The 22863-nt window shown below is 32.7% G+C and overlaps 1 protein-coding gene across 2 annotated transcripts in view; it reads left to right on the top strand.

Annotated features, from left to right (window-relative positions):
• Positions 1-22441, top strand: part of GABRG1 (gamma-aminobutyric acid type A receptor subunit gamma1) — a 57872-nt gene extending 35431 nt beyond the window's left edge. The window contains exons 6-9 of one of the 2 annotated variants that reach the window (XM_045834702.1): positions 4050-4187; positions 4310-4462; positions 7011-7222; positions 17024-22441. In XM_045834702.1, coding sequence (XP_045690658.1) covers positions 4050-4187; positions 4310-4462; positions 7011-7222; positions 17024-17293 — 773 coding nt within the window. In that variant the 3' untranslated portion in view covers positions 17294-22441. Of the gene's footprint in view, positions 1-4049; positions 4188-4309; positions 4463-7010; positions 7223-8349; positions 8421-17023 lie in introns of those variants that run through there. The other variant, XM_045834703.1, reaches the window with a different exon arrangement.
• The last annotated feature ends 422 nt before the right edge of the window (positions 22442-22863 follow it).

The raw sequence follows: 22863 nt of genomic DNA, 5'->3' as shown, positions 1-22863 counted from the left end.
TTATCTAGTTATTTATCTAAGGACACTTTGGTTGTTTCTATGTCTTGGCCATTGTGAATTATGCTGTAATGAACATAAGGGTGCATATATCTTTACAAACAAATGTTCTCAAGTTTTTAGGGTGGACACCCAGGATGGATTGCTGTCATATGGTAACTCTATTGTTAAATTTTTGAGTAACCACCATACTGTTTTCCATAGTGGCTGCACCAGTTTACTTTCCCACCAACAGTGAATGACAGTTCCTTTTACTCCATAACCTCTCTAATACTTGTCTTTTTGATAATAGCCATTCTAACCAGTGGTATCTTATTGCAGTTTGATTTGTATTTCCCTAATAACTAGTGACACTGAGCATCTTTTTTATATGTTGGCCATTTTTGTTTTCTTTGGAGAAATGTCTGTTCAGGTCTTCTGCACATTTTTAATTGGATTTGTTCATTTGTTTGTTATTGAGTTCTGTGAGTTCTTTATATATTTTGGATATTAACCCTGTGTCAGAGCTGTTGGTTGCAAACATCATCTCCAATTCGATTGGTTGCCACTTTGTTTTGTTGAAATTTCTTTTGCTGTGCAGAAGCATTTTAGTTTGATGCACTCCCATTCATTTATTTTTGCTTTTACTTCTCTAGCTTTGGGGGTCAAATTCATAAGATATTCTCTAAGACCAAGGTCCATGAGTTTAGTACCTATGTTTTCTTTAATGTAATTTATTGTTTCAGATCTTACATTTAGGTCTTTGAACAATTTTGAATTAATTTTTGTACATGGGAACAAATGGTAGCCTAATTTAACTCTTATGCATGTGGCTTTCCAAATTTCTGAGTACCATTTATTGAAGAGGTTTTCATTTCTCCATTGCTTGTTTTTGATGCTTTGGTCAAAAGTTATTTGCCCATATACATATGGTTTCATTTCTGGGCTCTCCATCCTGTTCCATTTGTCTGTATGTTTTTTTTTCTGACAATTCCATGCTATTTTTTTTTATTGTTGCTCTGTAGTATACTTCAAAGTCAGTTAATGTGAAACTTCCAGCTTTGTTCTTTTTTTCTCAGTATTGCTCTGGCTAGTTAAGATCTTTTATAGTTTTATACAAATCTGATTTTTTGGTTATTTTTCTTTAAATGTCTTTGGGATTTGAATCCTTCACATCCTTCATTAACCAAAGCATAAAAAAGGAGGGGATGCATTTCTGAATTTGCAAAGAAGAATGGAGATCAGATTCATTCAAAAGAAAAATGACTACTGTATACATGAACATTTCTTTTTCATAAAGCTAAAGGTAACCACACACACAAAAAAACAAAACTAAGACAAATAACTTAAAAAAGTAAACAGGAAAAAAGTGTGCAATACCACCAAACAAAAACACCAGCAGAAATACAAAAGATAAGAACCAGTGGAGGCTCAGAACTACCAAATAACAAAAGATACAATGGTTACAGAAAATCCTCATCCATCAATAATCAACTTAAATGTAAATGGAATTCACCAATGAAGATGCACAGAGCAGCAGATTGGATAAAAAAACAAAAGCCAACCATATGCTGCCTTCAGGAGACACATCAAAGTGGCAAAGACAAGACTCAAAGAGAAAGGGTAGAAAATAATTCTCCAAGCAAATAACATCCATAGAAACAAAAGGGTTGCCATGCTTATATTTGACAAAATAGATTTTAAGATAGCAAAGGTAACAAGAGATAAAGATGTACATTTTATAATGACAAAAGTGATACTACATCAAGAAGACATAACACTTTTCAATATATATGCACCCAATCCAGGAGCACCAAAATATATAAGGCAACTACTGACAATACCAAAGGGAAAATGGGCAAAAACACAATCATAGCTGGGGCCCTAAATGCTCCATTGATTACATTTGATCAATTACATTAGACCAAATGGCTCTGCAATTGACATTTGCAGAGCCTTTCATCTCAGAACAGCAAATTATACACACACATCAAACATTCTCAAGGATAGGCCATATGTTGTTGGGTCACATGACTAGCCTCAACAAACTTAAGAGGACTGAAATAATACTAAGCATAACCTCCCCCCCCCCAGTGTTTTGAAATTGCAAGTCAACAGCAAAAAGGAAGTAAAGAAACCCACAAATATTTGGAGATTAAATAGCACACTAGTAAAAAATGACTGGGACAAAGAAAGAATAAAACATGAGATCCAAAGACATACAGAGTCAATCCCCCACCCTCTAACTGCTATCAGTTCATTCTCTATCTGTGAGTCTGTTTATATTATGTTAGTTTATTTTGTTTATTAGGTTCTAATAAATCCAATTAAAAGATATACAGAGACAAATGAGAATGGCAATATAACATCTCAAAGCTTCAGGGACGCAGCAAAAGCTATGATGAGAAGGTTGGTTATATCACTGTGGGCCTTTCTCAAGATACAAGAAAAATCTCAAGTAAACAACCTAACATTACTTCTTAAAAAGTAGAGAAAGAAGATCAAAACCAGCCTGAAGTCAACAGAAGAAAGAAAATAATAAAAATTGGAGCATATTTGAATAGAATAGAGACCAGAAAGATTGTACAAAATTTTAATACAAAAAAAGAGTTGGTTCTTTGAAAAGATTAATCCCTGGCTAGACTCAGTGAGGAAAAAACAGACTCAACATAAAATCAGAAATGAAAGAGAAGAAGTTGAGACAGACATCACAGATATAATACAAAGGATCATACTAGGATAATATGAAAAAACTATATGCCACCAAATTCAATAATCTAGAAAACTGAATAAGTTTCTAAAAATACATCACTTTCCTAGACTGAATCATGAAGAATAGGAAAATCTAAATACAGCAAACAACAGTGAGGAAATTGAAACAACCATCAAAAACCTTTAGCACAGGAAATGTCCAACCAGATTGCTTCACTAATGAATTCTACCAAACATTTAAAAAAGATTTTATAACTATCCTCAAACGCTTCTAAAAATTAAGTAAGAGGCAATTCTTTCTAACACATTTTATGAGGCCAACATTTACCCTGATAGCAAAACCTGGCAAGGATAACACAACTCCCCCAAAAACTACAGTCCAATACCTTTGCTGAATATAAATGCAAAAATCCTAGCAAATTGAATACAATATATTAAATAAATAATTCATCGCAATCAAGTGGAGTTCACCCCAGGGGCACAAGGATGGGTCAACATAGGCAAGTCAATCAATGTAATGTACTATATTAATAACACAAAGGATAAAGATAATCTTATCAAATAAATAAAACAGTCAATAAAATGGGTATAGAAAAAGTTATCTCAGCATAAGAAAGCCGTATATGACAAACCCTCAGCTAATATTATACCTAATGGTGAAAAACTGAAATCTTTTGCTTTAAAATCAGAAACAAGACAAGGATGTCCACTTTACTACTCTTCTTGAACATGGATCTGGAAGCTTTAGCCAGAGCAATCAGTCAAGAGAAAGCAATAAAAAGCATCCAAATTGGGAATGAAGAATTAAAAGTGTCACTTTTTGCACATGACATGATTCTATACATAGAAAACCCTAGAGAATCCACCAAAAGAACTATTAGAAACAATAAACAAATATAGTACAGTTGCATGACTCAAATTAATGTATAAAAATTCACTGCATAAATATATTAAAATTCAGATAAAATAATGTATTCATTAGAACATCCATCAAGGAGAGTTCAATGAAACTAAATTAAGTTGCATTTTTAACAAATGCATATCAAAAATATCTATTACAAAAGTCAAGTGAAGAATTATCACAGAAATCAGATTAGTGGTTTCTTCTAGTTGGGAGAGGAAATATTATAATGAAGTACGCATGAGAGTTCTAGGATGCTAGCAAGGTTCTATTTCTTGATTATATGATTATTCTTTAAAATGTACACAGAAATTTTATGCAATGTTTTCTACTTTTGATATATACTATAATACAAATATGAAGAAGAATTAAAAAATTGTATTTGGATAGTGTTGATATTACAAGAGTAACAGATTTTGTTCTTGCTAATCTATATATTTTATTTTGATTTATTATCTAGATGGATACCCTAAAAATGAAATTGAGTATAAGTGGAAAAAGCCTTCTGTAGAAGTAGCTGATCCTAAATATTGGAGATTATATCAGTTTGCATTTGTAGGTTTGCGGAACTCAACTGAAATTTGCCACACAATCTCTGGTAAGAAGGAAACACAAAGTAGTGATATAGCATTTGCATTTAAATCTATGGGTTGGAATTGGAAATGTTTTATACTTTTACATATTTTTAAAGCCAAAATAAACCTTTTTTTTTTCTTTCAGGGGATTATGTTATCATGACAATTTTCTTTGACCTGAGCAGACGAATGGGATATTTCACTATTCAGACCTACATTCCATGTATTCTGACGGTTGTTCTTTCCTGGGTGTCTTTTTGGATCAATAAAGATGCAGTGCCTGCAAGAACCTCACTGGGTATGACATATAATATCATGCTACAGGATCATGGGACTTACAATTTTTTTAATGTGATAGAAGTTTAAAGTTTAATATATTAAAATATTTCTTTACACTAAAAATTCAAGCAAAATTAACAGGCACTCTATTGCAATATGGTGTTGAAATAATATATAAAAAACAAGAAGGAAAAAGATTGCAAAGAACATGACATTTTAGAAAAGTTTTTATTTTTTCCACTAATAAAGGTCAAGGAAAGCATAAACACAGTAAAAACTGACACATGACAATCATATATAATTGCTGAATTTCAACATTTTCAATCACTTTTCATCAAAACTTATTTTTCTTTTTAGCTAAACCCCTAATAGCCCACAGTTGTTGACTGGTGTGTAGTTAGAAGGTTTTGAAGTGCCTTGCTCTCACAATAGTGCTAATGAATAATCAATCAACTGTTCTAAAGGAACAAGGAGCTTCTAGTCTTCTGTAATCTATAAAATGTATACTTAGTCTGTGAATATTTTGAGAGTTTCTTGTAGAATAACACTGATTTAGAAGGTAATGTGTAATTCATAGTTGATAAAGTAGACTTTGGTTCTCTTTCTTTAATAATCTATTTCAATAATCCACATCATATAATAAAAATGTTTCTAATTACTATATGTTTGTTTTAAAAATGATAACTTACATTCATGTATTGACATACAAAGACAACTCATTGATCAATTGATTCATTACCAAGAATAATGCAGGAAGTGAATCACATTACTGAAAACTGAAATGCAAATCACATAAAAGTGGCAAGATAAAACCTGAGGCACCTCGCTATGTACTTGAAATACAGCTCCTCTGGGAGTCTAAACAAAAGTATAGACATAGCTGGTGGATAAGATGCACTCATACCTGAGTCTTGCTTCCTATTTAAACAACTATTATTTCAAATTACTTTTTGTGTTATTTATATGCTACTTTGAATATGACTTTAGTATTATATATTTGTCTTTAAATGTTATTCTAGTATTTTTTCCAAAAAGAATTTGAGTGAACAATTTCTTCCAATAAGTTTGTATGAAGGCAAAAATCATATGCCATAGTGTTTATAAAAAAGAATAGCCAATTGTAGATTTAGATTTTGCATGAATTTATTTTTTAGTATTAGGAAATCAATTGTAAAGATAAGTGATAGATTCTACTTGAAGAATATATCTTGTAATTGTGGGTCCTATGTAGTTGAGATATGAAGTTTTTTTTAAGTATATATACATATGTATAAAATTCCTTGAACTCATTTAATTAAAACTGCATTTTAATAAAGTTTTATCACATGCTTTTTATGAGAGGAACAATGTTCTAGGTGCTTTAGTATGAACAGTGAACAATATTTATAAAACCTTCATGTTTACGGCAATATTTTAATGGTGCAACGTAAGTGATGAACAGATACAAAAAGCAGAATAAAATGTTGATGAGTCATAAAGGTATAGAGAGAAAACAAAAAATGGCTACAGAATGGCAGGAGTGTTGGTAGCCATAATGTTTGCTATTTGATCTCCTGGAGTCAGGCCAGACGTCCCTGAGGAGGCAGCAGACACAGAGAAGTGTGGGAGCTGGCCTGGTGGGTATCTGGTAGAAAGACTACTGGAGCAGGAGAACCACAAGGTTCTGAAGTGGGATCTTCCTTATCGGGCTGTGCTTCAAGTGCAGGAAGAGAACTGGGGCTAGAGTTGACTGACAGGTGGTAGAAAACGAGATTGGAGAGATGAGCAGTACTTAAATTATGTAAGTTGAGTAGGTCTTTTTGAGGACTTGGGGTTTTATTCCAAATGTGATAGGGAATTATTACTGAAGTTTGAGCAGGGAAAGCCATGAAAGAAATATCAGTGAATCTGATTAATATCTCAATAAAATTCAAAACACTAAAATTTCCCAGGGCATATTTTCCAACAAAAATAAAAGTAAATTACAAGTTACTAAAATAATAAAGATTATAATGTCTTCATGTATTTAGAAATTGAAACATGACCTTTTAGATAACCCTTGGGTCAAAAGAGAAATTAGAAAATATTTCAAACTAAATTTTAATAGGTATTTAATATATGAATGTTTGGAAGATATAGATAAAGCATTGCTTAAAAGAGAAATTATAGCTTTATGATGCTAATATTATAAAGGAAGAAAGACTTAAAGGCAGTATTCTAAGGGTCCCTTTTAAGAACAAATAAATAAAATAAATACCTTTGTGCAGGGTGGAACAAAGGTAGGTTGGCATGCAGCCTCGTGACAGCTAAACAATGAATAGTCTACCACTACAGAGGAGAGGAGGGATGGGGCCAGGCACTCCGTTCCTTGCAGTCCTCAGAGTTTGGCTGATCAAAACACAAAGGCACAGAGAACACACTGAGCATAATGTAGCTATGGTTACCAGCATTTTTTTCTGTGAATTACAGTAATCATACCCTTTTATGTCCTTTGTTTATTTCTGCTTATGATATTGCAAATCCGATGAAGGAATAAAAATGGTCCCTTAGGTTATTTCTCATCTTCTGTTGTTTCCCTCCCTCCCCAGGCATCACTACAGTTCTGACAATGACTACTCTGAGTACAATAGCCAGGAAGTCGCTACCTAAGGTTTCCTATGTGACTGCCATGGACCTCTTCGTTTCTGTGTGTTTCATTTTTGTCTTCGCAGCCTTGATGGAATACGGCACCTTGCATTATTTTACCAGCAACAAGAAAGTAAAGACAGCTAGAGACAGAAAGATAAAAAGCAAAGCCTCGGTATGTGAAAACTCTCTATCTTATAAATAGCAATTTTTCTATTCGAGATACTGTTTTGAATACTTGTGTTATACTTACTTCCACTAACATGGGTGCTTGAGGTGCCCTGACAAAAAATAAATAAAATGAAAATAAAACTGGAATACCTAACATTGCCTGCCAAGGAAAGTGTATTTATATTTCACCTTAGAAAAGTTTCTTGGATTGCCTTTGTAAAGACTGGTTTTGGATGCTGTGAATTTTCCCCAAGTCATGGGTTCTTGTAACTAAAACATTATTTAAGATCATTCTATAAAGATATTCTATGTTTGTGTAACTGGAATTTGATCAACTGGTGGTCCATGCATTAATTTATTTTTTAGAGACAAAGATTCCTCCTTAATGTTAGTATTCAGCTGTGTTTGAAAGTCAGAGCTACACAGTTCTCTCCTGGTATCTGTATATTTATACTCTTTTTCTTCCTCTTCCCAATCATGTATCAGTCTTACATCACATCAAGTTGATATATTAGAGCTGATTCTAAGATATTCAAGGGTTGGATCACTGACTATCATTTCTTGTTATAATGGTAATTACACAACCTTAAAGTAATATCTAACGGTGATAATACCAGGCGCGCCTCTAAGTATTTTGCATGTGTGGTTTTGTCCGTGCTCATATGAGTACAAGTTCAGTGATTTGCACAAGGACAGCCTGAGGAAGTAAAGGACCGAGGGCCGGATCTTCTTTAGTGCCAGGGCTCAAGTTTGCAATCCTTCTTCTATATTACCTTTCCTCAGAGAACTCAGAAAATAAACATCCAGTTTTCCAACATTAACTTAAAAAAGTATTTCATGCTGACTCCAGAAAATGTTTTCAAAGTGGATTTGTTCCAAAGTACCCAAATAAATGAAAACTGTATAAAATAGCTGTGCAAAGGAGGCAAGCTTGTGAGACTACTATAGAGATTATATAATGAGGCATAAAGTTTCCCATATTATCTCCTAACCTTGTAAATTCTAGAGTTCAAAGCTTCTTTCCCTCCTCTGTTTTCATTAGTTTTGTTATAAAATTTGCCATACTTATAAATTATATTCTGCTTCTCATATTATACTCCAAAAAACAAATCTTTGTGAATTTGCTTTCAGATTCCTACAGTATCCCAAGAAAGCAGAGCACACTACGGACACTGAGAACTGTCATTGAGAACTTCACCTTGTAGAATTAACCTGGGAGTTTCTCAAGTTCACATTGTTTTAACTTATGCATAGGACATATTATAACCCCTGAAAGGACAAACCACCAAAGGGCAATGGCGTCAACTTTAATATTGACTTACTAATCTTAGGCAAAGAGAAATGCATTTTCCTTTAATCTAAGCCAAGCGTATCTCTGGATTTTCCACTTCATTATTTCCTCCTTCACAGCTATGTTCAGTTACTACCTTGGAAATTTTACTTATGGAAATTGTGAACGAAAGCCAGGCAGTGTACAACTGCACATGGATTCTGCAATTTCATTCTAAGAATATAAAATGTAGGTACTAATATTATAACATCTAAGGATACTCAACCCGTGAGCGGCTGCAGCTAAATCACTTTGACTCCAGATCACTCATTCTCAGTCACGCTGCATGTGACATTTTCTCAAAAAGCTAAAAAGTGGAGTGTGAACTTTAAAATTATGATGTTTATTTAATCATTCATTTACCAAGTATTTATTAAGGACACATGTTCTAGGCATTGTATTAGAATAGCTATTTAAGAAAAAATCTTAATGTCAAGCATTTAAAATTTAGCATAAGCCCAGGAAACAAAATACTAAAGGTGAAAAAATAAGGAATGAAAATAAAATGAAAGTTCAAAGTGCTAAATTTCAAATTCAAAAGTTAAACTTAACATATTACTGAATAAAAAACTATTTTCTTTAAAACCATTCCCCCAAATTAAAGTTCTATAACCTTTTATTTCCATTCAGTTATGTAATTCATGAACTCTTTCGATAATAAATGACACTTTGAGTGAAAAACTGGGATAGTAATCTAATCTGACTTCCTACCCTGTTCATTCATATATTGTTGCTAATCAGGTAAATCAATATGAGTGCACTTTTATAAAGTATAGAGATGTCCGCTTGCTATTATTTTTTGTTTTTATTTCTGCTCCTTAAGAATATGATTTGGGTATGTCTATGTCAATATCTATTAAAAAACTAAAAAGTTAACTATGTTGGACTTGTAATTAAAAACATTTTTGAAACAACTGAAGGCCACAGAAGTGCAATAGTAGTAAATTTATCAACCGAAGAGCAGTTCATGTGAAACTAGAATATTCAGCCTATAGATAATTAGAAACCTCAAGAAACTGTATTACCCACACCAGTCTCCTGATATTCACATTTAAGGATAAAATTTACTAGTAATCTCTCAATTTGATTAAAATGTAAAATGATAGAGATTTATTTCACCAACAAGGAACAAGACAATTAGGAGAGAAAAACAATAGAATGTCTTCTCTGTTTTAGGGATCTTTAAATCTAGTTATAGCAAAATACATTAGGCATGTAAATGCAAGATAATAAAGTGCAATACAAGTAACAGTCCAATGTAAAAATACAAAGTAAACACAGAAACTACAAGGGAATTAGCCATTAGATGACTAATTTCAAATACTTTTTCAGGAGCAAAATATTTTCTATGCTGTATATAAATAAAAGATACTTTTAAAGAAGATGTTCTCATTGGAATATCTCGAGTTCATGCTCCAACACAGTGACACACTGACCAAACAAGTGCGCGGTGCTGAGAAGAGCCACAGTGGAGTGGAGTGATAATTCCCTTAAAAAGTTGTAAGCATTCTCCCAATGGAAATTTGACAGAGAAGATTACAAAGAAAGTATGATATTGTTGAAGTAGTTCTTTGAAGAGTAAGTTGTGGTTTACAGGGAAGCAAATTAGAAAGGACATTTAGGACAAAGGGAACCATGCAAACCAAGTTGAGCCTCACATATGAAAATAAAAGGTAGACTGATATATGCCCCCAGTTGTGTTGCCCAAGAGAATAGCCATCAGCCATATATTGCTAGGTTGATTTAAATGAATCCAAATTAATCGAAATTTAAAATTCAATAGCTTAACAGTATTTGTCACACTTCAGGTGAGTAGAGGCTACCATTTTGGACAATGCAGGTAGAGAACATTCCTACTATGAGCGGCGGTTGTGTTGGTCAGTGCTGGTCTAGCAAATAGGAATCTCAGGGAAGAAAATGAGCCGGGCTGATGGTAGAAAAGTGGTTTATGCCAAGTTGTGGGAAGTCTCCTGGACCATAATAAGAAAACTGGATTTTTTCCTATCAGCTTTGGTAAGCCATGAATGTTTTTTAAGTAAAATAGCATATTTTTATCTGTGTTTCTGAAAAATAATTAGAATTAGCATAGAACATACACTTAAATGGAAAAAGAGGCAGGGAGATAAATCTGGAGGCCACAATAGTTCAAGATATAATATATTATGGAGAGCTGGACCTAGGTTATTAGAGTGGAGATAAATGCGGGACAGTTGTTTTGTTTTGTGTGTGTTTTTACCCACAATTCCTGCCCCACAGGGGAAAAAAAAACTTAGTTTTGGTCAGTGCATATCTATATGAATAAACATTCTTCTCTCATCCAGAGTTTTGGAATAATGAAAAACTATATAAATACAGAGTTTCACAAACTATGAACCTTCTTTCCTGAATCGTATTTGGCAAAGCTCACAGGACGGGTCATTTCATATTGGTGATATGTGAAATACAGCAAGAAGGTTATTTAAATAATTGTAAAGGGTCAGTGGAAGTGAGATGTTTCCAACATATAAGGTAACATTTAATATCAGTTTTGATAATGTCATATAAAGCTCTGCAGGTGCCCATACACCTCTAATAGCTCTTTTCTATCTTGATTTCCAAGTAACACTCCTTTCTATTTCTCTTCTTACTGAAACCACCATAGATTATTACAGAAGAATAATAATCAGGGGTAAAAATCACCTTTAAAAAGATCTAATATTAAAAGTAATACATGTGCATGGTTCAAACTCATGAACAAATTAAACAATGTAAACTGTGCAAATTAAGAATAAAATTCTCTGCCCTGTACCCCTGTTCCCAACTCTCAGAAGTAACCACATTTTAAACATTTCTTTACTTAGTTTCCTCTGATTATTTTCATTATATTTCTAATTCGCACAGTAGCGTATTTCAAAGCAGTTATAACTTTTGTATAAAGGACAGAAAACTATAAATTTCTCATGTCTTTTTCCTATTCTCTCCTTCAGTGTTTTACCTTACCACTCATAATTATTATATTGGTTAATTTAAAATTTTTAAATAACACACTTAAATCTCTACTTGTTAATTCATCATCATGACTAATTCTGCCCTGAACCAGGAGCTCAGTTTATTAGAGAGTCCTTCGGATGTGCTTAGATTGTAAGTTAGATCCCTGGTCAGGGCACATACAAAAATCAATTAATAAATGCATAAATAAGTAGATCAACAAATAATTGTTTCTCTTTTCTCCCTTCTGCCTTTCACCTCTCTTTAAGTCATTAATAAAATTTATTATCATTAATTCTAATGTCAATATAATTATTATTTTTTCATATATATAGTCTTTTATTTTCTTACTTGAAATTTTCATTATCGTCTGTTTCTCAACAGTGTAAAAATTAATTGACCTCATTCATTTCTTTGTTGCTTAATATTCTTATTTTTTATAGCTGGGAATTTTTTGATTCTTTATTGCAACTCATTTATATTTGCCCCTCTAAAACTATTTTAGATGAATTTTAGGTTAATTATGTATTCCAGATTTTCTTTTTATCATATTTTTTATTGAGGTACTTTATTTTTGTGCATATTGTGGCCAACTTCCTCAAGATTGTGTTCTATAGAGCTCGAGATTTTTTAATTACAGTAACTTGAATTTTTGAGAGCTTTCATTTTCTTTGCCCTCCTTTTTGACTTAAATGGACAAAATATGTCTTCAAGTCTTTGTGAGTAATCTAATTATAAATTTCTCTTATGTTTCCTGAACTATTAGAATTAGTCAGTCTAGTGGTTCATCATTCTTCTTTTTCATTGATATCATTGCTTTACCTTGAAATTTCTTAGCAGTTTCTCTCCACTAGACCTTGTGAGTTTGGAACATAACTGTTAAGTTTGCAGCTGCCAGGTTTCACTTTCATGTGTGTCTGTGGGAAACAAGGCATCTGATTGCTTCCAAACATACACACATGCACCCTCCAGAATGATGAGGGTATTACTAGGACATTATTGTACCAAATTCAGGAGCCCTAATCCTTGCTAAAGTAGCATGAAATTATTTATTTATTATTTTCAGATGTTACAGAAGCAAACACCAAAGTGTCAGCACCACTACTTGTTTGCATGTACAGTAGGTGAGCAGTAGTTCAAACAGGTGCAGCTGCTCTGGAGATGGACATTTAAACATTTAACGTCCTGTTTCCCCTCCTGTTTATCATTTCCATCCATTCCTACCTTAGAGTGGGAAGCTTTGATGGGAAGAATGACTCCCACACTCGTGTTCCTACTTGCTGAGGCTCCTCTGAAGTGTTTCCTGTGGTCTCTTTTACGCATTGGCCTACTTCCATCTGTTCTTTGTCTTTCAAAAACTCACCTGAAATTCTGACATGCTGATGGGCAGCTCATCATTATGAAGACTCACCTTTATGTGTTTTTAACAATGATGTGTGCTTTCTAATCTTTGAATTTCTGACTGACTTTGCAAAAGTGGAGTGGAGAAAACCTATGCTTAGACTGGCATTTTCATGTGCAACTTTTGAAATGGGAAATTTAATAATAGTAATATTAGTATTGCCTACTATCAGTAACATGACCTAATAATGTTTTCTATAATATTACTAATATTTAATAGCATATCATCAGTGATGATAATAATCATATTTTATAAATACACATATAAATATAATTGTACATAAATGTTTTATTTACTACTTAATATTAATTGATATTAATATGTCAATACCTAAAATATGCCTTCTATAGTTAAATATATTATAAATAAGTGTAATTTAGAATTTAATATAAAACCAGATATATATGCATATATAATTATGAGAATATAATCAATTTTAAAAAATATTAAATTTAGTTATATTCTTAGTGGTTTTTTGAAGTATTCAAAAATAGTATATTTTAAAAACTTTATCACTTGAAGAAAAAGAAAATCCTATTCAATTTTTTGTATATCACATAAACTGATTTAGTTTTTCAATGCTTGTTATTTGCGGGGGGTGGGTGCAAAAGATCTTCACTTGAAAAGTCACAAGGTGGGTAATATAGTTTCAGTTCAGATAAATAAGGTTTAGTATATTTATACTCTTGGATTAATCTTCTGGTGGTTTCTGGGTAAATCTTGTCAGTCAAAATATTTTCTTTTATTGATACTACGTCAGCTCTTTGACTATTTTTCTCAGCACTTTTAAAGCATATATATATTTTTCACATTCATCACTCACTACAGAATAATTTCTGAATTTCTGGTATTTGGGGAGGGGCACCAGGAGAGGGGAGAGTGGTCGGTGGCCATTGGCACTCTACCCAGTTTTGACCACTGAAGATGAGCCTGATTTTTTAAATGACCCGCTCGCAGTCTTTCTCCATTTCCGTGCCCTTTAGTGTTTCATCATCCCACTATGCACAACTGGTATCTCCTGAGAGACACGCTGTATTTCCACCCTGGCAGTTCTGAGTGATATGTGGAATGTGTTGTACACTGTATAGCTTTACCATTGCCAAATGCCAAACTCGCATTTTAATCACTTGCACTCTGACTAGCATTCGAACTATGCTAGTGGAGTATCAAGTGATGAAATGAAAACCAATTTGTCTCACTTTTGCACATAATTTTAGTGTTCCAGTAAAATTTAGGAGTCTGGTCAAGTATCTCCTAGTGTCAACCTGAAGAGATCTGTCATTAACATTTAGTAATCTACTGCTTCTGCTTTTCATAACACATCTAAGTGAGTAGAGTCATGAATTTATTTAGGTTTAGGGCATTTCTCCTTATCTTTGGGCTGCACATTTTCTTTCTAATAAGGATATTATGACATGTGTGATGCATTTACTTTATAAAATATCACAAAATGTGATTGCTTCTTTCTGCATATATCACATTTTTAGTATTTTGTGTTTTGGATTCTATGTTTCTCTTTTGAAATAAAATAGAGTTAAATATATCTAAATATTAAGAATCCCTGATTTTTAATTTTTAATTATCCATATCATAATTAATTCTCATGGCTTTGTGATAGATTTATTTTAAATTTAAGATTTAAAAAATAATAAACATGGTTATTAGAAAGAATTTAGATCAGGTTAAAACAATTTTTATAATGTTAGCATTGTGTTTGCTGTTTAGATAATATAACCAATAATTACAATAAGCTGTAAAGTCACATCCTAAGATATCCATGAAATATGCAGAAGTACTGAAGAATAAGAGTTAATAAACTGCCATCTTCATGCATATTGTACCAGCCATTTTATTCAAGGGCTCATTAATTATTTTTCTGATAACATTTTTGATGATGTCTGGGTTTTTATTTTTTTTGTTGTTACTTGTTTTAACACATAGCTTATAGCCACTTTTGATATATCCTCTTTAGGAATCAAAATGAGCAATGACAACAGCAATAAGTATTAGCTGTTGGCAGATGAATACTTCTTATGTTTCAAATATTTTGCTCAGTGCTTTATGCACATTGTCTCATTTAAGTACCCAATAGATCTGCGTATTGTTATTGTGACTTCTACAGCATGGGGCAGACCAGTCACATTTCCTGTTCAAGGTCATACAGCTCTATTGTGCAGAACTAGAATTTCTGCTCAAACTGTTCTGACTCCAAAGCGATTGCTTTAATGCTCCATAGAATTCTGAAATTGCTTAATTAAATGCATGCATGCATGTGTGTGTGTGTACACACATTGACACACACGTGTGTGTATACACACGTGCACACACATTTGTGTTATTTATATATGTATATATTATATGCATGCTATTTGTATATGAATATATTGTATGTATAAATAAATGCATATTTATATATGTATACATTATATATGCACATAGAGACTATATATGTGTGTGTATACATATATACATATATATATATATAGTCTAGAAAAAAGTCCAGCCATTGTGACTATAATGAGAATGGTTTGCAAGGCATTGATGTAACCTGGCAACCAAGGAGAGCAGACTGGAATGCAAATCCATGAACAATGATGACTTTCCTGTACTAGTTAGTGGGGGTGATAGACACCATTGAGTGAGCACATGTACTGTGTGCCTGTTGCATTAAAAATGACTGAATCGAATAATGAACTAACAATGAATCTGCATCAAATTTTGTGTTAATCTTAAATATTCCTCCATGTAAACTATTTGAATGATTCAGAAGACCACAGCTATGGGTAACTGATGATTGGCAGCTTCATCATAACAATATACCCACTCATGCATCATGTCTTGTGCAGAGTTCTTTGGCAAAACACCAAATCACCCTGATACAGCCCAGATTTGGCACCCTGCAACTTGTGATTTTTCCCTAAACTAAGATCACTTCTGAAAGGAAAGAGATTTCAGACTATCAATGAGATTAAGGGAAATACAAGGGGACAGCTGATGGCGATGGAAGAACTGTGTGAGGCCCCAAGGTGCCAACTTTGAAGGGGTCTGAGGCATCATTGTCCTATGTACAAGGTTTCTTGCATTTTGTATCTTCTTCAATCAAGGTCTCTCTTTTTCAAATTACATGGCTGGATACCTTCTGGATGCATATGTATCTAATTGAATAATTAAATTTATTGATATAACATCAGTTAATAAGATTATATTAGTTTCAGCTATAGATTTCTATGAAACATGATTTGTGTATTGCATTCTGTATCCACCACTTGAAGTCCAATTATCATCTGTCGCCATGGATTTAGCTCCCTTTAACCTTTACTCTCCCCTACCTCCTTCCTATATTAAAGAATATTAGTATTATTAAGAACCTGTGATCACAAAAAGTTAAATTGATATGTGTCCCAAATAATCTTAATAATAACAGTAGCTATTTTACTGGGCAAGATGAAGCACTGATCATTTTATATGTTATGAAATGTGCTCATCACAGCCATCTCAAAAATTAGGTGCTAATATCACTTTAGCTTTGAGGGTGGCTACACTGGAAGAATGAGACAGATTTTGAACTCTAATTGTTCTGAAACCTGAGTTTTTAACTCATGCCTGATCTTTCTCCCAAATGCGGTGCTTTGATCTTATCCATGACAACTTCCATGATACCATTTTTTAAATTCATTCTCAGCTTTTCAAGACTTGTTTACATTGTCAATGTCATCTTTGCTATTTTTGTCATTATTAGTTAAATTAGAAAAATTTATATAATGTGATGTAATAAACAAACATTTATGGTAAATATCATAGAAATATACATTTCATTCTGTTTTAGAATTAGAGTTGTGGTTAATATTTTGATGGGTCATATTCTAAAATATAGCATATATTTCATTTTTGAAGGGTGTTTTTTTCTGCATGATCTTTGAAATGTAAAATAATATTGTTAATATATAATAAATTATAAAGTAAAATCACATTAGGTTTGAATACACTTTGATTTGGGGAAACTAAAATTGTTCTTACTGATTATTTTAGAGCTAGTCTTGTGGCAACAGGCTGATCTTTTTTTGTTCTGATGCTGTTTTATCTTTCTCATTTATCGTTTCACTCAGATATCCCCTGGACTCCACCCTGGGTCCACTCTGATCCCAATGAACAGCATCTCTCTTCCACAAGGAGAAGATGACTACGGGTATCAGTGTTTGGAGGGCAAAGACTGTGCCAGCTTCTTCTGCTGCTTTGAGGACTGCAAAACAGGGTCATGGAGGGAAGGGAGGATCCACATACGCATTGCCAAAATTGATTCCTATTCACGAATATTCTTCCCAACCGCTTTTGCTCTGTTCAATCTGGTTTATTGGGTTGGGTATCTCTACTTATAAGTTCTACTTACTAAGAAAAATCACAAGAAGTTTGACTAAATCTGATATAATCTACTGTACTTCAGTAATGTGAAGTTTAAATTTAAAATTCACAGAAACCAATGACTAAAATGTGAATAATATAAGCATTTTAAGGCTTTCATGGGAAAGTAAAGTAGAAGTTTGCATATTAACTTAAATTTATGAGATTACTTGTAAAATTCATCCAATTAGTAACTATCATTATATATTTCTACTTGAATTTTATTTATTTTACTTATATCACATTAGGACTTTGAAATAAATTTCTTGACTTGTATTTTAAAGGTGGAGTAATTTTAATACATATTTTATTTAAATATAATTTCTCTCTCTATATATAGATCGATAGATAGATAGATACCCCTAATCCAATGCCTAATACTTATATAGAAATTTTTACCTAGGAAATATTGATAATTGGATTTTTCTTGCTTTTTATTTACATGCCTTGTTTAGAATACAGGTAGTTAAAAGCCTAAAGCCATGATTTCCTGGGATTCATTTTGAAGATCTTTTATTCCCAGAAATTAGTAATTTTAAATTCCTTATTAATTAAAGAAGATAACACCAATTTTTACATTATTAAGAGGCCAATTTGATCTGTATTTTAATCAAGTCTGTTTCCTGACACAATATTAAATAGAACTGACTACATTTAGTTTTCTAAAAGTTACATTTATTGGGGTGACATGGGTTAATGAGATTATATAGTTTTTTGATAATTTATGAACTAGGATGGAAACCACTAATGCCATCTTTTTAAAATACAAGTTTAAAGAATAATAAGAATGTTCCATTTAGCCACTTTATTCTCTGTTTCACTGCATTTATGTCATATGAAGAAGTTAACCCTGAAATATTTAGCTCTGCCAATACTGATGTTAAATGAATAGAGAATTGAATTTTCTTGGATGTTCTACGAAAGTGTTTCATTCCTTACATTAACGAAAACACTGAGGAACAGTAGTGCTTCATGGTTAAAGAAATTATTTCCTAGGAAACGGAGTGACAGTTCATACTGAGAGTATGGTAGTTAAATATGAACTATCAACATTGTTCAGACTAGAAATGTTCTAGAGACAGTTTTAGGCATTTGCCATATGTTGCCTTTTCTATCTCCTAAGTTTGGACCCTATCAGTTTTACGACTTCATCATAAATCGTTGTGATGTTCTGTTCTCTAGGAAGTGCTGGCAGGTCCTGAAGTCACACTAACGATGACGTACATCCACCTTGGATGGACATGAGTGTGGGGACTCTCCACATTGTTAAAGACAGGAGCAGTGCCAGCTTCACTGCAATGTAAAGCCTGTTGTTGAATAGTTTCCAAGATGTATCTTTTGTTAAGAGGGAGTTAAATTTAGGCTTAAATCATTATATTCTTGTAACCACTTTGGTATATCAATTGTTTCTAAGAAACCCATATTCATTCATTGTCACCTAATTTTCTAGAAAATCTCCAGAGTGATATTGGAGATAAAATGTAAAATTGTTTCCATTGCCAAGAACAACTATCAGGATGATGTTTTTTGATAAAGGCCTATTTTATGTTACGCAGATGAAGCTATTGCCTGTGCATTTAACACTCTAGTTTTAATACAATAATCTGTTCACACGGGTAGTGAATACGTGAGTGAGGGTCTGGCATGCTTGTATGTATATTTATGGAACATAGTTTTTTAAAAATCTAAGTGTATTTCTTTGTGTGCTCCCCACCTATGTCTGAATTTTTTACTATGCTTATGAGCCTCTGAAAAAATTAAGCATACATTGAACAATAATGCCCTAATATCCACCGACACTGCTTTCTTTGAATGGAGAGCCAAAGTAAACTTTGGCCATGTAATATATTCATTTGCAAATCATTCATGCACTCATTTTATAATATTGAGTATTAATAGACATTCTTAATGTGAACATTAATTTTTGGATAAATGAAAAATGAAGCACCCATGAAGAATAAAACACTTCACTAAAATGTATTATATCTATTTCCATAACACATTTCAAAGGGAATGCAATTTTAAGCTATCAGCAGCTGATTATCATGGGGACAAAGCTAATTCTGGGATGCTTTCAAGTCTGTCTAAGCATGACTACATTTGAAAAGTACTTAAAAGGGCTTAGTGTAAATATTTTTTATTTTCTCACTGGTGTTCCATTGACCTGGCTTTAAATGTTGGCAATATTTACAAGTGGAAATAAAAGTGATAAAAAATAAAAGATGTTTTTCTATATACATTCATTGTATATACCATCAAAGCAACAGCTTTGCCTCAAAGTCAGTGGTATTTTGAGCAGTTTTGTTTAAATACGTAGATAAGAAATAGAATATATAAATATTATTTCTAAAAATTAGAATAAAAAGGCAAAAGTGCAGTCTGACTCTTTTTATAAGAAATAAGGTAAATCTTATTTTCTAAGGGAATGCAGGAGAATCACTGGTCTTCTCTTCTTTAACAAAGGTTGCTGTCTTGAGAATTGATTTTTAAAAACCCTTCTCTTTCTCCAGTGAGTTATGCCTTAATTTGTTGGATTCTGGAACTTGTGTTTCCTAGTTGCTTTAAATGTTTTTAACACTAATCTAAACAAGTGTACACAGGGAATGTGTGAAGGACAATTGTTGCTGAAAGATGTAGAATCATTTAGAAAAATGTTAATTCATATAGACCATTCTCTAACTAAGTGATCAAGACACAGAAGTTCTGAGAAAGGATGTTATGATTTGTATAACTTTGATCTCTTGGACTTACAGTTGCATGATAAAACTTTATTCATTTTCAATTGCATAGATAAACTTAGGCTCATTTGAAACTAATTTCTAAAATACCAAATAGTTTCTGAAAAACAACCTTAAGATTATCTGAGAATTTATTAGGGAAAGGGAAAAATTCCTCAATAAATTTATTTAACTATGAAGCTTTAATTTAAGAATCAGACAATTCATTAGATTGATTTTAAGTTAAAGACAGATATCTTCAGGTATTTTAAAAACTGATTATTACTAGGTTAAAGCACAGTAAATTTGTGTAAATAAGTGGACAATCACCAGGTTTTCTTTTTCTTCTTTAATGTGTTCCCATATTCTGAAGTCCACATATAGTCATAAAATATGCTGTGTTTTTGCTTAAGAGCAAGGCCAAAGCTGAGGACAGCATGCTTGCCAATGATTTATCATCACAAAAAAATGGATGATAATACTTTCATATTGAGGGACCCATAATTATAAACTTATATTCCAAGTCATATGTTGTAACAAGATGCATAATGTACTGTGATTATACAAGAGGAGGTTTACTAATAAATACACATATATAAAATTACCAAAGTTCTATACCAATGACTATTTTCACTTGCAAAATTTCCTATAACAAGATACCAAATTTGCAACTATTTCATCAATCATGGTGCTGGAGTTGAAGTGATCTATTAGAAGTTTAATGATTTAGCACTTGTCCCACCCAAAACATTTTGATAATAATTTCTGATCAAGATATTTCTCTTTACATCATCAGGTTCCTCTCATTCCTCAATGCTACGCCATGTGAGGCCCAGACATGTTTGCTATTATGCGTCTGTTGGACCTCATTGTTTTTCACTGCAAGGAAGCCCCTGACAGGCCACTCTAAAGTCACAGAAACCTTTGCCATTTCTCTATAAAAGCAAATTAAATGACACTGAAACAGACAAACAAAAAAATCTTTTCAACTGGAGTTGCCTAACACTATTGACCACATTGCTCTAGTAGATACAAGGTCAGTCCTGCCTCTTTTGTGTTTGCATTTTAAAAGTCACATAACTTAATTCATATATTATGCACTTATTATGCATAAGATACATGGATACAATAGGGAATACACAAAGATGAACTCTCAAGGAAAATACAGTCAGATGACTCGTTATACAATTTAAGGGAGAGAGGTAACACTGGGAAAGTCTCTTGGAAGGTATGTGTTCAGAGATGGGAGCCTGAGATTCCACATGTCAACAGGTGAGCCTAACAGATATCGCACTCTGCTGTGAAGTGAAAACCTTGAATAAAGAAGCAGAAACATGGGCTCAATTATAAATTTCATTTTAATTGAAGTTTGAGATTCATATAGAGATGATCCAATATGATACTAAAAAGATAGTTTGAGTCTTATGGTACAGAGGCAAGAATATGAACTTCAGGAGGCTGGGTAAGGCTATAACTTTGAAGAGTTCATGAAGATGCTTAAGTACAATAGAGCCATTTTTAAGGCTACAGAAGTTTCATCTTCTTAGTGTGTGATGTTTGGAGTAAGAAAAGCCAGTTAAGAAGCTATTATGATATAGGAGGTGAGAGAAGATGAAGGTCAGTACTCTGGTGATAGAAGGTCAACAGAGAAGAAGAAGAGAGAGCCCCTGAACAAGAAAGTACAGGTGACATACATGAAACTGTGATGAAGAGAAAACATTTACTGAGTGACATGGAGTGTGTGACAGGGGACACGGTCCTGTATCGATAGTAGATATTTATGTATACACAGATACTAGAACATGACGAAGAAATTCTGAGTGTATTACAAACTTTTCTGCTATTACTTTGAACATTTTCAAACAAATGCTTATTTTTTTCTATGCATCTTTGCCTTCCCCACATTAGAAGTGAAGAAAACGAATAACATCCCAAAGTACAAATAATAAGGTAGTTCTGTCCAGGTTATTATTTTTGAATGAATATGTTACTTACTAAAGAGGGCTTTCTTATCAAATAACTAACTTTTTATTCTTTCTAACTGAGGGGGGATGTACTTGGACAAAGAGAGGAAAGGAAGGGAACTGTGAATAGAAATAGGAGGCTACAGAACCAGACAAATTCTGGAAGTTGATTTCTGATTCTCAAACAATTTCTACAATATTTGTTGCAAAATAAATATGTTATTTTTTTATTATTGGACAGTGAAATGTACCTTGAACCTTAGTGTCTGTAAATAAGTGAGAAGAGCCTGTGTTAACTGCAGTGCAGCTAAGCAGAAATGGCTAATCAACACACTTTTATGACATGGTTCACCTAAATGGAAATAGGTTGGGTCTTCATAAATCACTGTAATCAGTTGTTTGCATCTATTAAGTGTATGTAGTTGGTCCATACAATAAAGTTTAATGCCTTGTGATTATAATGGCTTCTGTGGTTTGCTTCTGCCTTGTCAATTTGGGAGAACTTTGTGAGTTGCTCAAATTTTGAAAGTATTCTGTACTTTCATGATTCTAAATGCAAAATAAACTCAGTAACTTGTTATGAAATAAAGGGTTATATTCTCTTAAAATGTTTTTTTAATCGTTTCATACAGATATGTTCCTTTATTCTTTGAGTGTGTAATCATAACCTTAGCATTACATTTTGATCAATGTTATTTCACATTCTTAAATATGAAAATAAATTTGCAGTTTATTAGAGAGTTCTGAAACATAAGTTGAATTCTGTAAGATTAGGTAATGATAGTTAATGCTTACATATGATTTTCACTGCAAACACTATGCATTCATAGATTATTCTAACAAACTATGATTTTATCCTAAACTGGA

Source organism: Phyllostomus hastatus, unplaced genomic scaffold (assembly GCF_019186645.2).
Source record: "Phyllostomus hastatus isolate PE091 unplaced genomic scaffold, TTU_PhHast_1.1 phas_contig_196, whole genome shotgun sequence".
Classification (NCBI taxonomy): domain Eukaryota; kingdom Metazoa; phylum Chordata; class Mammalia; order Chiroptera; family Phyllostomidae; genus Phyllostomus; species Phyllostomus hastatus.
The sequence above is the reverse complement of the archived record's forward strand: the minus strand, read 5'-3'. Positions and strand labels throughout refer to the sequence as shown.